Genomic DNA, 13,941 nt, shown 5'->3' on the forward strand with positions numbered 1-13,941 from the left:
GAGCCAATATTGTGCCTGGAGTTTCCCAGGTGCAGCAGCAGCTGGCTGGTCTGGTAATATTGAATGATGCCAATACAACAGAACAACAATGGTATGAACTTCCAAAATCACCAATACTTGAGGCGTCACCATTTGATAAGTTTGGACATGGAGAAAAGGAAATGTGCATGGTTTACTGATGGTTCTGCAAAGATTGGATCAAATGGCAGAAGTTGGACTGCCGTAGCCTATTGCCCACAAACAGATACTGTATTGTTTGATGAAGGAACCGCTGGTTCAAGTAATCAAGCAGAATTATGAGCTGTTGCTTTAGTTATTAATAATTTATCACCTGGAGATGAAGCATACATCTATACTGATAGCTGGGCAGTTTACAAAGGACTAACAGATTGGTTACCTGCTTGGCAGCAACAAGATTGGAAAATCCATGGTAGACCTTTGTGGGGAGGGTCAGAAGATTGGCAACAGATCTGGGAGAAGGCACAACGGTGCCATATTAGTGTTGATCATGTGGATGCTCATGCATCACTTGTGGCAGATGAAAGAAGGCATAATCAGCAAGTAGATAAAATGGCTGCAGTACGTACTGTTGAGGAGAAGCCTGAGGATATCAGCATGGCCAGGTGGGCCCATGATCAAAGTGGACATCTGGGGAGAGATGCGATGATGGAATGGGCATGAAGACATGGTATGCAACTCAGTAAAGATGTACTTATAGATGTCATAAAACAATGTGAAATTTGCCAAAGAAATAAACGAAAGCAACTGCAATCAGAAGCATGTGGACATATTCATAGAGGCAGTCATTCAGCCCAAATCTGGCAGATAGATTTTATTGGTCCTTTGCCATTGGATCAAAATCAACAATACTGCCTAACCATGGTGGACACTTATTCGCGGTTATTAATGATATCCCCATCTAAAAAAGCAAACCAACAAGCAGTACTAAGGGGACTGCATAAACTATGCATAACATATGGGACTCCTGTCAAAATCCAAAGTGACCAAGGCAGTCACTTTACAGGAGCAGAAGTCCAAGAATGGGCAAAGGAAAATGGAGTTCGATGGGTGCTACAAATACCATATCATCCCCAGGCTGCTGGTTTGATTGAAAGGTACAATGGACTTCTTAAAGAACAGATTCGTATGAATACAAGTGACAGAACTTTGCGAGGATGGGCAAAGGTACTGGAACAAGCTGTAAGTCAGTTAAACAACAGAACTCGGAAACATCAATGTACTCCCCTGCAAATGCATATGAATGACATTCGATCAGACTGCTGTACTTTAAAACTGGAAAGATTGAATCCAGATGCCATATATCCTATGTTAACAAACATTGATCAAACTTGACTCTGGCTATGTGCATTGACTGAGCAAAGAGTACCAGCACAAGATACTGTGTTAGTTAAGACAGGTTGGAAGCTGTTTCTCCCAGAAAAATGGCACTGGGGACAAAAAGGATTGTTGGGAGAAAATTGGGAAGTTTTCATGCTATGGGAGCCAGAACAAGAGGTGACAGTAAAGGTCATCAATTTAGATAACAGAACACAGACTGTGAAAAGGTTACCTTTAGTAGAGATTTGTATACATCAAGATGTTGTCATTCTACTACAGGACTGTGATACTAACCCAAGTAAATGGTTGGGGATGAGGGTAGTAGTAACCACACCCCAGCAACCAAATGAGCGTGGAACTGTGATCTGTGATGGACCTGGTGATACTGTTTTAGTGTTGCTTGATTCTGCTAAACAACCATTATATTTTCCTCTCCATAGATTGTTGCCACTGTTTGGGAAGACACCGACTCTTACCAGCGAAGACACCTAGATGGACCATATGAGTGTCATGACCCTATTCCTCTGTTTAGTGTGGGAGACATGGCTAATCTGACAGGGGACTGTGACTTTTATTGGAAGCTGGGAAAAGATTTGTTTGCAGTGACTACCAAACCTGCCTTGACATGGAATTTGACCAGCACAGAATACATCACAACTGTTTGTAGACTAAACTGTGACAGGCATCCAGAGAAATGCACTCCCAATCCTGCTGGGGGCTTATATCAGAGACTGAATGAATCAGGATTTTCTCTGGCTGAGTCTCCATTAGATTCTTCCTGCATAGTCGAATTTCAAAGGGAAAACGACACTGCAGAAACCAGATCTCCAAGTTTGGAGATATATGCTATGGATAACAGTTCAACAGTATTTGATGGTTTAGGACATATAATAAGATACACAAGAGGATGTAAAACTGTAAGTAGTGCTAGAATTATCCAGCATATTAAAATAATAATTAATATGACAGCAGTACACATCACTTTTAGACATTCACAATGCAAATCTACCAACTTATGGCCGATTAATTCCCTACACTTGAAATATAGACATTACCGATATAGGAGAAACAAACGTGATGTTACAGGAATAATGGGAACTGCTTTGGGAGCAGTTGGGGCAGGTACAGGATTTCTGAATAGTATAGACGTTGACACCTTGAGAAGTAAATTAAGCCGTTTAGGTGAAGACTTAAACATGGCTTTTAAGCTATTGGCTGATCATGACCCAGAGCTCGGTCAAAGAACCGTAGATAGTGTTATAACTCAAACTGTCATGTGGAGATGGATTGATCATGCTAATATGTATACAGAGCAGGTTTTAAATAACCTTACTAAAGAATTAAATCAAAGCTTTTGTATTTTGTCCCAATTGGCTGCCAATCAGCAGTACCTGCAATTCATCCAGGTTTGGGGGGCAAAACGGCCAAGCCATTGGCAAAATGAGCTACAGTTGTATAATTGGTTAAAACCATTAGATTTTACATGTGAAAATGATTCTTGCATGTTGACCTTTGATTATCTTGCTAGTAAAAAGGCAACAAAGCAAGTTTGTCCATTTGTAGCATTGCCTTTGCAATTTGGAAATAATTGGTGGGTGCCTCAGATAGAATCTAATTTTATTAATTATAATGATGTGCCCATTGATTTAGCAGGATGTGAAATCTGGCCCCAGGGGTGGGTATGCATGCTAATTAAAAGGAAGCCTCATCCATGTTTACATAATGGGACTGGAGAATGTATTTGGCATAGATATATAGTGAATTGGACAGACATTTATCAACTCAATGACACCACAGCTTATGTAGTATCCTCCTGTAAGCTAGCTTGGAGTGATGGAATGATCACATACAGTGGAGCACATTGTAAAAGTAATGTACATGCAATCATTGATTTTTGCACCGGGGAACTGATTAGATTGGCCAGATGGATGGACATCACATTAAATGCTAGCATAGAACCATTACACACTTTTAGATGGCCATCTCTAGTCCACCCGGACTTTAAACAGATTAAGCAGGAAGGGCACGCTGTGGTGCTCCTGTTAAATAAGACTTTGCATGATGCGCATCAAACTGTAATTAAAATGATTAAAGACAAAGGTACCATTCTAAAAATTGCAAATGAAATTCAAGATATGACTGTTTCACATTGGTATGATGTTTTTATGTGGTCACCAAAGGCTTCTGCTTGGTTCAATCTGCTTTTACACCCTTTGTTGCTGACCACAATAATTTCAGCGTTGTTTTGCTTGATTTCTTGCTGCATTTGTTGTAAGGTCATGAAAAAGTACAGAAAAATGTCAGTTTTGCTCATCATCAGGAACACACAGCAATCATTGCTTGATGCAAGGGGTGGCCTGTGACGGATCCACACAGTTTACCTGATTTTTTAATGCCTCAAGCTATTGAACTGCTGTGTGTATATATGTGAGCTTGATGTTAGATTGATATGCTGCTAATTGAATAAATACATGATATGCTGCTTAATGTTATATGCTGCTAATTGAATAAATACATGAAACCTGAAAGAATTATGCTTCAAAGGCAAGCCTTGCACACTGATACTGGTATAACTGAACTTTAGTTAACCCTTGAAGTTGTTTGTCAGCTTAAAAGATGTTTACCAGACAGTGGGGGATTTCAAAAAGGAACTATATCACAAGTTTGTGGGCTAACTGCCTTCTGAAAGGAGGAAGTAATGTATAAAACTAGACATTATGGGACTTGTTGACAACTTAGGAAATGATTTGTAATTTTCTAAAATATTCTATCAGCTCATGATCAAACTGGTGATCTGAATGTCATCAGCCAACAGTTTATGATTAAACTGTTGGCCTAGGTGTCATCAGCTGAACTTATTGACCCTATGGCATATTCAAACCTGTAAAAGACTCAGAGGCTGGCAATAGATTGGAACTCATCATCATCCGGATCTTAAGGATTTCCCAATATTATTCTAGCATGTCCAAAGGTCAGTTGTCAATCTCCTCTCCGGTCCAGCTGGTGAATCTGGGAATCTTGAGGCAATGTTATAACTGCCTCATGTACACAGACAACCCTCTCCTCCTCCCACATAACACAAATACTTGCGAGAGATGCAGCTATTTAGCCAAACTGGAGGCTGAGCTCTCTCAACTCAGGACTGACAAGACCAGACAGGAGGAGAAGGCAACTACACACACCACAAAACCAGCCTCACATAATGCTACCACTCCACTGAATCAAACACATAAACACACAAAGACATACTCGGAGGCTCTGAGTAAAAATTTACCTAAACAGCAGAGGCCTCCAAAGCAGACACCCAAACAACTGCTACCTCAAGACACCCCACAAGCAACACATAAACCACAAAAGCAGTGTGCAAAGCAGTCACAGCCCTTAAGGCCAAATACAACACCAAACATACTTGTCATAGGTGACTCCATAGTCAGACATACTGACGTCCCACTCACCAGGCTGAACAAGGAGAGGGTCACAGTAAGCTGCCTATCGGGCGCTAGAATCCGCCACATAACACAAGCACTCGGGTCACTCCACGGCAAGTACAAATATGACACAGTCATTGTCCATGCTGGTGTGAACGACCTGAGACGTACCTCCCTGGACTACATGAAAAGAGACATAGAAGAGCTCTCTAATTATGTAGCCCAGGCAGGTATGACCCTAACCCTGAGCAGTATCCTTCCTTCACCAAGAATGATGCCACAATATAGAGACAAGATGATCAGCTTTAACAATTGGCTTAATGTCTGGTGTCATTCAAAGGGGATCCAGTGTCTGTCTGCCTGGGATGACATGCTTTACAAGCCACGCTGCTTCGCAAGGGACGGCTTGCACCTGTCACCCTGGGATTCGGATATTGGCTAAGGCTCTTGCCACCCCATAGTGCCTTGTTTAGGCAAGGCTCAAATTCTAAACCTACCACCCTAGAAAACAAAAATGGGAAGAAACTGAGGGTAATGCTGCTCAATGCCAGAAGTCTAAATCTCAAAATGCACGCACTGAGGCCCTTCTCAGTATGGAGAACATCGATGTCTGTGCTGTAACTGAAACCTGGTTCAAGGCTCCTGAGAGCACCCCGGCACTATTAGGTTTTACCTCATATCATGCGTTCCGGCCTCAAAACCCGGACCACACCACAAAAGGAGGGGGTGTATCCATTTTCATAAAGGATACCCACACCTCCAGGTTGGTGGCAACGCACAAAGCTGCGGAAACCATCCAGGTGCAACTAACCATAGGCAAAACTGCTCTACAAATTGTAGCATGCTACAGGCCACCCTCTCAAACTCAGGAACCCCACACAGCCTTCCTGAAGACACTGGAGGGTATAAATGTATCTCCAAACACCATCATATTGGGTGACTTCAACTACCCGAATATAGACTGGGAACATTACTCAAGCCCTAACTTTCTAGCCCAACGGTTCCTGGAGTTCATAAATTCAAATGCCATGGAACAGCTAGTCACTGTTCCCACGAGAGGAGAAAATATACTAGATCTCATTGTCACAAACATGGGGACAAAATGCTCCACACCGAAGTATATCCCTCATTGGTGAGATCTGATCATAAACTAATCTCACTGGAAATCCACATCCCCCCACCCCAAACAAAAAGACCATAGTGAAGAACTTCTCTAAAGCAAACTTCACACTACTCAAGACTGGTGTAGTATCCTTCAAGGCCCCTGAGCCAGAGGAAACCACAACCCAAGCTGCGGAAGCCCTTACAAATGCCTTCTATGAACACCTCCAGGACTGCATGGATCAGGCAATCCCAAATAAAACCAAGACTCTTTCCACAAAGGGCAAACGTCCAGTCTGGTGGACCCCAGCCATTAACAAACTTTACAATAAGAGGAGAAAGCTATTACATGATAGAACAAAATCCATAAAAGGGAAGTCACCCCTGATCATTATTAGTAAAAAATACGAGCACTCATAAAATCAACTAAGGCCAATTTTGAGAGAAAATTGCCATGGATTCAAAGGACAATCATAAGGCCTTTTTCAGCTATGTTAGGAACCTGGGTGGAAACTCCCAGATATGCTCAGAATTAGTCCAAAATGATACAAAAATCACTGAACCTACAGACATTGCCAACATACTGGCAGACAGGTTCAGTGCAAACTTCACCCCCTCTCCCCTAAAGGAGAGATAACTATCCCAGCCGAAAGTGTAGCCTCCCGGACATCTCAAATGCGCAGGTGAAAGCTGCTCTCTCTAAAGCTAAAAACACAGCATCAATGGGACCGATGGTGTCCCCGGCTGTGTGCTACACAAGCTAAATGAGGAATTAACCCCGCACAAAGGCAGCTGTTTAATCTCAGCCTTACCACAGGATACGTGCCCAAGGAGTGGCGTACGGCAACTGTGGTCCCACTCCACAAAGGCGGCGCCTATACAGACCCTGGTAATTACCACCCCATAAGCTTAACAAGTCTAGTCTGCAAAGCTATGGAGAGGATCATAATGGAGCTCATAAACAAAGATATAGGGGACTTGCAGACATTGGACCCGACCCAGTTTGGCTTTGTCAAGGGAAGATCATGCCTTTTGAACTTGGTCGCCTTCTTTGAAACAGTCACCAAGGCCATTGATGAGGGAAAGGCAGTCCATACAGCCTACCTTGACCTTGCAAAGGCTTTCGACACAATACCCCACTCGGTTATTGTAGAAAAACTTACCAGCTTAAATGTAAACCCATATGTCACAAGATGGGTTGCAAACTGGCTTAAGGACAGAACCCACAGGGTTAGAGTTGCTGGCGCTGTGTCAGACTCCAAGCCAGTTACAAGTGGTGTCCCACAGGGCTCGGTCCTTGGCCCCCTATTGTTTGGCATCTACTTCTCAGAAGTACAGGCCAGCATGGGAGGACTTTGGCTGACAAAGTTTGCAGGCGACTGCAAACTGGGCCATAGTGGAAAGTGCATCGGACACGGATATCCTTCAGAAGGGATTCACGGAAACAGATAGCTGGTGCCAGAGCCATGGCCTGAAGTTAAACGCCAAAAATGTATAGTCATACCCTTCGGGAAAAACAAGGTAACCCCAAGCTACCATATAGGTGGCAATCCACTAAGCACAGAAGAGGTTATCAGGGACCTGGGGACCCAGGTTGACAGTGGCCTTTCTTTGACACTCACATTGCTAAAGTGGTTAGAAAGACCTTCTACATTGCCCACCTGATCATGAAGGGATTCACATCCAGATCTAGTGAGGTCATTGTTCCCCTGTACTCTTCACTTATCAGACCAATGATCGAGTACAATGCCCCATTTGGGATGTATCTCACCAGACATCTGCAGCAATTGGAGAGACCCCAAAAGTTCCTCACCAAAGGATAAAGGGACTCCAAAATCTGTCATATGCTGCCAGATTGAATAAACTCCAGCTCTATTCAGTCGCATACCGTCTGCTCAGAGGTGACATGTGCCTGACATACAAGGCCATGCCCAACCCGGAATTAATGGACATGCTCCACCTCAAAAAATCCAAATCCACCAAAACCACTAGAGCAAGCGACTTAAACCTTAGCACGGATATAAATAGGATGTGCTGGAGGGATAGATTTATCACTCAGAGACTCCCTATGCTGTGGAATAAAATCCCGGTCCATGTGAGGCAGAGCACCTCGCTGACTCTGTTCAAGAGAAATCTAGACCTGTGGATGGGAGATCGTAGGTTTACCCCGGGAATCATCTCTGTGTCACTGCTGGACAGAGGCACAACAAACTAATGGGCACAGTATTTTTTCATATAAGGGGTGGCGTAAGCCACAAAAATTTGGGCTAGGCTTATAAATGCCTTAGGGCAGATAGCCTAGTATAAACCTATGAACCTATGAACCTATGATTGAAGCAAGAGCCTGAACTGAGCATACAGCCATTTCTTGCCAGTGTCGGCCCTGTCTTGACTGAACAGATAGCAGTACTGAATAGGTTCTGAGTCCCCCTATCAGTGGCAAAGATGATTTTCTTTTTGCATATGCTTGTAAGTACATGATTTAACAGTTTTTTATAATTGTTAATGTGATAGGTTATAGGTTAGATTTTGCATGTTGACTAGTCAATTGTTTATTTTGTCATAACTTTAATTGTTAAAAGTTAAAAATAAAATTGCTAAAGTTTGAGCCTTGGTCTCTTGTGTCATCTCTAATACTGTTTTAACCATAGAATTTTCTAATCAGACCAGAACAGAGGAACAGTGTGGAATGTTTGTAGATAGGATTGTGTCACAAGATAGAGATTATGACCCTAGTGATTGGTTAGCACTTATACGTAAGATAAATAAAAGTATTACAGAACAGGAAACAGACAGGTTTTCATATTCATCTGAATTTCTATTGGAATTTAGTTTACGTGTATGTGCCTCTACACTCCCCAAATTTAAGGATATGCACGAAAAGTTTGTTGAAAAAAATGACCCTCGAAAACTACTTGCTAGAGAGAGAAAATTATTTTTGCCTGTTTAAGGAACTGTACAAAACTAATGATGTAAGCCAAACAATGGCAGGAACTTATGCTGAAAACTTTCTGAAACCAGCAATTATCAAAGCAATTGAGAAAAGGCTGGGGTCTGACATTGTTAATGACATGAAAAGCAGGTATCCTGGGGGAGAATTTAAAACTAGAATGATCTTTCTCGTAGCAATTATGTATGACTTGCACATTAAAGATCATTTAAAAAATTACTATGATTTCATTAGTATTATACAATTCCTCCCCTAAAACGTGCACGCTGATTGGCCAGCCCAACCAGCGTGCCCGTTGTAAATCCCTCAATATACTAACGGAAAAAGGTCTGGTCGCCGGACTTTTCCGTTAGTATAAAACTGTCTCGCTATGTTAAAAGAGTTTAACATAGCGACACGTTTAAAAAAGCAACGGAGATCTCCGTTGCTTTTTAAAGTTCTTGCTATGTTAAACTCCTTTAACATAGCAAAACAGCGGAGATCTTGCGATCTCCGTCGCTGCTTTAAAGCTGTCTTCTATATTAAATGGGTTTAACATAGCGAGACAACTTTAAAATAAGCAACGGAGATATCCGTTGCTTATTTTTAAAGTTGTCTCGCCATGTTAAACCCATTTAACATAGCGAACAGTTTAAAAAAGCAACGGAGATCGCCAAGATCTCCGTTTTACTATGTTAAATGGGTTTAACATAGTGAGACAGTTTACAATAAGCAACAGAGATCTCCGTTGCTTATTTTAAAGCTGTCTGCATATGTTAAACCCATTTAACATAGCTAAAAAAAGCAACGGAGATCTTCGTTCTCCGTTGCTTTTGCCAACAGCTCTGATGTACCGCGTAGGCATGCGCAGTACATCAGAACTGCCGCGAGAATACCAGACAGCTGCGGAAGGGCAGTAAAGAGGCATTATAATGCCATTATTTAAGAAAAGCATTATTTCTTTTCTTAAATAATGTCATTATAATAACAATAACCACTTCTGGGTGTGGTAATGCTGGATTTACCCACGGTTGTCTTTGTTTGGTCCCTCGGGCTTCGCCCTCAGGACCAAACCATGCCAACCGTGGGTAAATGCAGCATTACCCACACCCAGGCGTGGGTTATTGCTATAATAGTACATTTTATGAGGAGAAGTGGCTACGTGACAGAATAGTTCAGCATTGTGAGAAGAGAAATACAGGACACACCAGACTTTTTGAACTGGCCATTGACATTTTGAAAGTGTTAGTTAACATACTGAGAAAAGAGATAAATATTGACAAAGTTAAAAAATGTAAAACAATAGAGGAATTTTTCAAGAAAGTAAGGGAAAGTGTTCAAAGCCATCTAGTTATATCATCAGACATGGGCACATTCGCATCTCTGATTGATCTGCAGTGTTTTGTTAAATATTTGGAGACTGACATTAACAAGATTCAAAAGGACATTGAAACAGAAATTGATCAGTGGGAAGTTGATACAAAAATAAAATCACTGCCCTCCTCACCCACCGAAGTGCTTTATGACACATTAGCTGGATGTAGGAAGTATTGCTTCTGGTGTGGGGCCCCCTGTGAATGCACCGAACCTGGTCATGTGACACACAGTACTAACTATCACAGACCACAAGGAGTAAATGGTTATAGGTGGGTAAATACAACTATATTAGTAAATGAAATCTGTACAACACTTGTTGCAAGCAACAGTCCGTTTCAGAACAAGGACACTAACTGGCAATGGGTTCCTTATAAGGATTACAAATCTGTTAATGATTACTACAAATCTTGGGACATCATACCAGACACAAGTCTGATGGGATCTTCTTACTGGAAGGCTGTGTTCTACAAATATAATGAACAGTTTGCTACAGAGTACAAATGCTTACCTGCTGATGTTCCATCTGAATGGAATTTTGACTGGAAAGTAGTTTGCCAACACATGGCAGAAGCTTACAATGTAACTCTAGACCGTTTGTGTGTATTTGAGTAGAAACGTAACTAAGAAACATGGATACACACAGTAAATGCAAGCCATACCCTTTGTAAAATGTGGAAATCATCTGTGTTTCACATTTGTTAGCCACAAAGAATAGCAAGGGGAGTATGCTAGAAATTAACTGCACAGCATTTACATGCACTTATATGAGCTATGTATGTAATAAAAGTATGTATGTAATATTTATATAAAATGTAGTGTTTTTAAAGTACTTCAGTAAAAATTAGAACAAGCCACATACTGAGGTAAACCAAAAGTGATATAAGTGAAGCTTTCTGTCAGCACAGTATGGTAACTATTAATTTGCTCAGTTAACATACATGTGTTGCTATATATTTTATGTTATCTATACAGCCTTGTCATAAACTCATTTATACAACCTTGTCATAAACTCATTTAATCTGCTGCATTTATACCTGCTTGTTAGTCATCTGACTACACTGAAACTGTTGTTCTAACCCTCTTATTTCTGATTTAAGCACTTGGGCTCCAAGCTAGTTATCTTAGGTTCATAGGTTCATAGGTGTGTACTAGACTAATGGCCCTGGAGCCTTTACAAGCCTAGCCCATAGGATTACCCTGGCATCATGCCACCCAACCTTAGTTTCCAGTGCCTCTGTCAAGTAGAGCCATTGGAGTGATCCCCGGGGTGAGTTTTCTATTTCCCATCCACTCATCAAGATTTCTCTTGAAGAGGGCCAGTGAGGTGCTCTGTTTGACATGTATGGGAAGTCTATTCCATAGCATGGGCAGTCTCTGAGTTATGGAGCTGTCCCTCCAGCACGTTCTGTTGATTGTAGTAATGAGGTTGAGGTCTCTGGAGCATGTGGTGTGGAGGGATTGGGATTTCTTTAGCTGTAGCATTTCTAACAGAGTTGGGTCAGACATGGCTTTGTAAGTCAAGCAGAGATTGCCTCTAAGTAGGTGATATGAGACAGAGAATAGCTGCAGTTTTTTTGAGTCTGTTCATATAGGACAAGTGTTTAAGTCCTAGGATCCTCTTTGTGAGGTACTTTTGCAGCCCACCAGTTGTTGCAAGTGTCTAGTGAGGTACATGCCAAATGGGGCATTATACTCGATAATTGGTCTAATGATGGAAGAGTAGAGGGAGACAATGACCTTGTTCTTCCTGGATGCAAAACCCTTAGTAATGAGATGTGCTACACAGAAGGACTTTCTGACCACAGTGGCAATGTGGTGGTCAAAAGAGAGGTTGCTGTCAACCAGTGTTCCCAGATCTCTTATAACTCCTTCTGTGTTCAGTGGACTACCATTGATGTGGTAATTCATGGGAACCGGGTTTTTCTCAAATAGGATGATGACACATTTTTTTGGCATTGAGCTTAAGGCCATGGTTCTAACACCAGTCGTTGGTCTGAGTGAGGCCTTTCTGTAGGATGTCAACATCACTTGGGGAGTTAATAATAGGTCCCAACTTGCAATCGTCTGCAAACTTTGTCAGCCAGAGTCCCTTTGTATTGGCCTGGACTTCAGAGAAGTAGATACCAAACAGGAGAGGACCCAGGACCGAACTCTGTGAGACTCCACTGATGACTGGTCGGCATTCTGACTTGGAGTCAGCTTCTTTCACAGTGTGGGTTCTATCTGTGAGCAAGTTTGCAACCTGCCTAGTTATATAGGGGTTGATGCCTAGCTTACTGAGTTTTTCTATGATTCCTGAGTGGGGAATGGTATCAAAGGCCTGGGCCAGACCAAGGTAGGCTGTATTGAACCACCTTGCCTTCATTCACAGCTCTGGTGACTGAATCAAAGAAGTCGACCAGGTTGAGCAGGCATGATCTACCCTTCACAAAACCAAACTGTGTGGGATCCAGAGTTTGGAGATTCCCTATATCCTTGTTTATTAGGTCCATGATGATGCATTCCATAACTTTGCATATCAGACTCATCAAGCAAATGGGGCGATAGTTCCCAGGGTCTGTAGTCACTCCTCCTTTGTGGAGAGGGATGATGGAAGCAGTGCACCATTCGGTAGGGACAAAGCCTGAGGTGAGGTTGTGATTGAACAGGGCACACAGGTGAGGTGCCAGTTCACTCTGTAGTTCATGTAGAACACAGCCAGGGATATTGTCAGGTCCCATAGAAGCTGTATTCTTGGCCTTGGACAGTCCTGTTTTAACCTGTGCAGCAGTAATACTGGGTACCTGTCTATCTACTGTTAATGTGATAGGTCCTTTGGGGCAGGGTAAAGTTAGCACTGAATCTGTCGGCCAGTATATTGGCAATATCTGTTGGCTCGGTATAGGAGTACCATTGTACAGTAGCTCAGAGCAAATCTGGGTATTGCTGTGGAGATTCTTTACATAAATATAGAAGGCCTTGTGCTTGTCTTTACTATCTGTTGCAATCCTGTTTTCATAGCTAGCTTTAGAGGATTCAATGAGGGATCTCAACTTTTTGTTGAAGCTGATAAGGGTTTTTTTCCAGTCGTGGGACTTCACCTTATTCCACATCAGTTTCCTCCTTCTGTTGTAGAGTTTGTTTATGGCAGGGGACCACCAGATTGGCTTCCTTTTTTGGAGGAGAGTGTCTTTGTTCTGTTGGGTATGGTGAGATCCATGCATTTGTGTACGTGTTCGTACAGTGCATTGGTGTATGATTCGGTGGTCATGCAACTATTCTCCATTTGCATGGGTGCTGTGAAGTTAGCCACCTCTGTTTTTAGGAGCCCAGAGTTAGCTTTGGAGAAGTTTTTCATGGTGGCTATCTTTGGGGGGGGATGTGGATTTCCAAGGTGATTAATTTGTGGTCAGATCTAACCAGGGAGGAATTGACTATTGGTGTAGAGCAATGGTTGCACATGCTAGTAATGACCAGGTCAAGGATGTTACTACCTGTAGTGGGGATATATATGAGCTGGTCCAGGGCATTGGAATTAATGAATTCCAGGAAACGTTGGGCAAGTGTATTGGTACATGAGTAGTTTTCTCAGTTAATGGAGGGGTAGTTGAAGTCACCCAGTATGAGAGTGTTGGGTTGGACCCTAATAGTTTCCAGGGTGCTTAGGAATGCGGAGTGTGAGTCTTGGGACATGGTTGTGGACCTATAGCAGGCTACGATGTGAATCACTGTCTTACCCAATGTTAGCTGCAGCTGAAGTATCTCTGATGCAGCTAAAGTATCTCTGAT

At 42.2% G+C, this 13,941-nt stretch overlaps 1 protein-coding gene across 1 annotated transcript in view; it reads left to right on the plus strand.

Annotated features, from left to right (window-relative positions):
* The window catches only part of LOC122814485, a 288,085-nt gene extending 276,752 nt beyond the window's left edge, over positions 1-11,333 (plus strand). The window contains 5 exon segments of the mRNA XM_044087060.1: positions 409-623; positions 1,002-1,200; positions 1,779-2,255; positions 8,648-9,050; positions 9,911-11,333. Coding sequence (XP_043942995.1) covers positions 409-623; positions 1,002-1,200; positions 1,779-2,255; positions 8,648-9,050; positions 9,911-10,785 — 2,169 coding nt within the window. The 3' untranslated portion in view covers positions 10,786-11,333.
* Positions 11,334-13,941: the final 2,608 nt, after the last annotated feature.

This window comes from Protopterus annectens, chromosome 10.part0 (genome assembly GCF_019279795.1).
Source record: "Protopterus annectens isolate FY-2018-M chromosome 10.part0, PAN1.0, whole genome shotgun sequence".
NCBI classification, from domain to species: Eukaryota; Metazoa; Chordata; order Ceratodontiformes; family Protopteridae; genus Protopterus; species Protopterus annectens.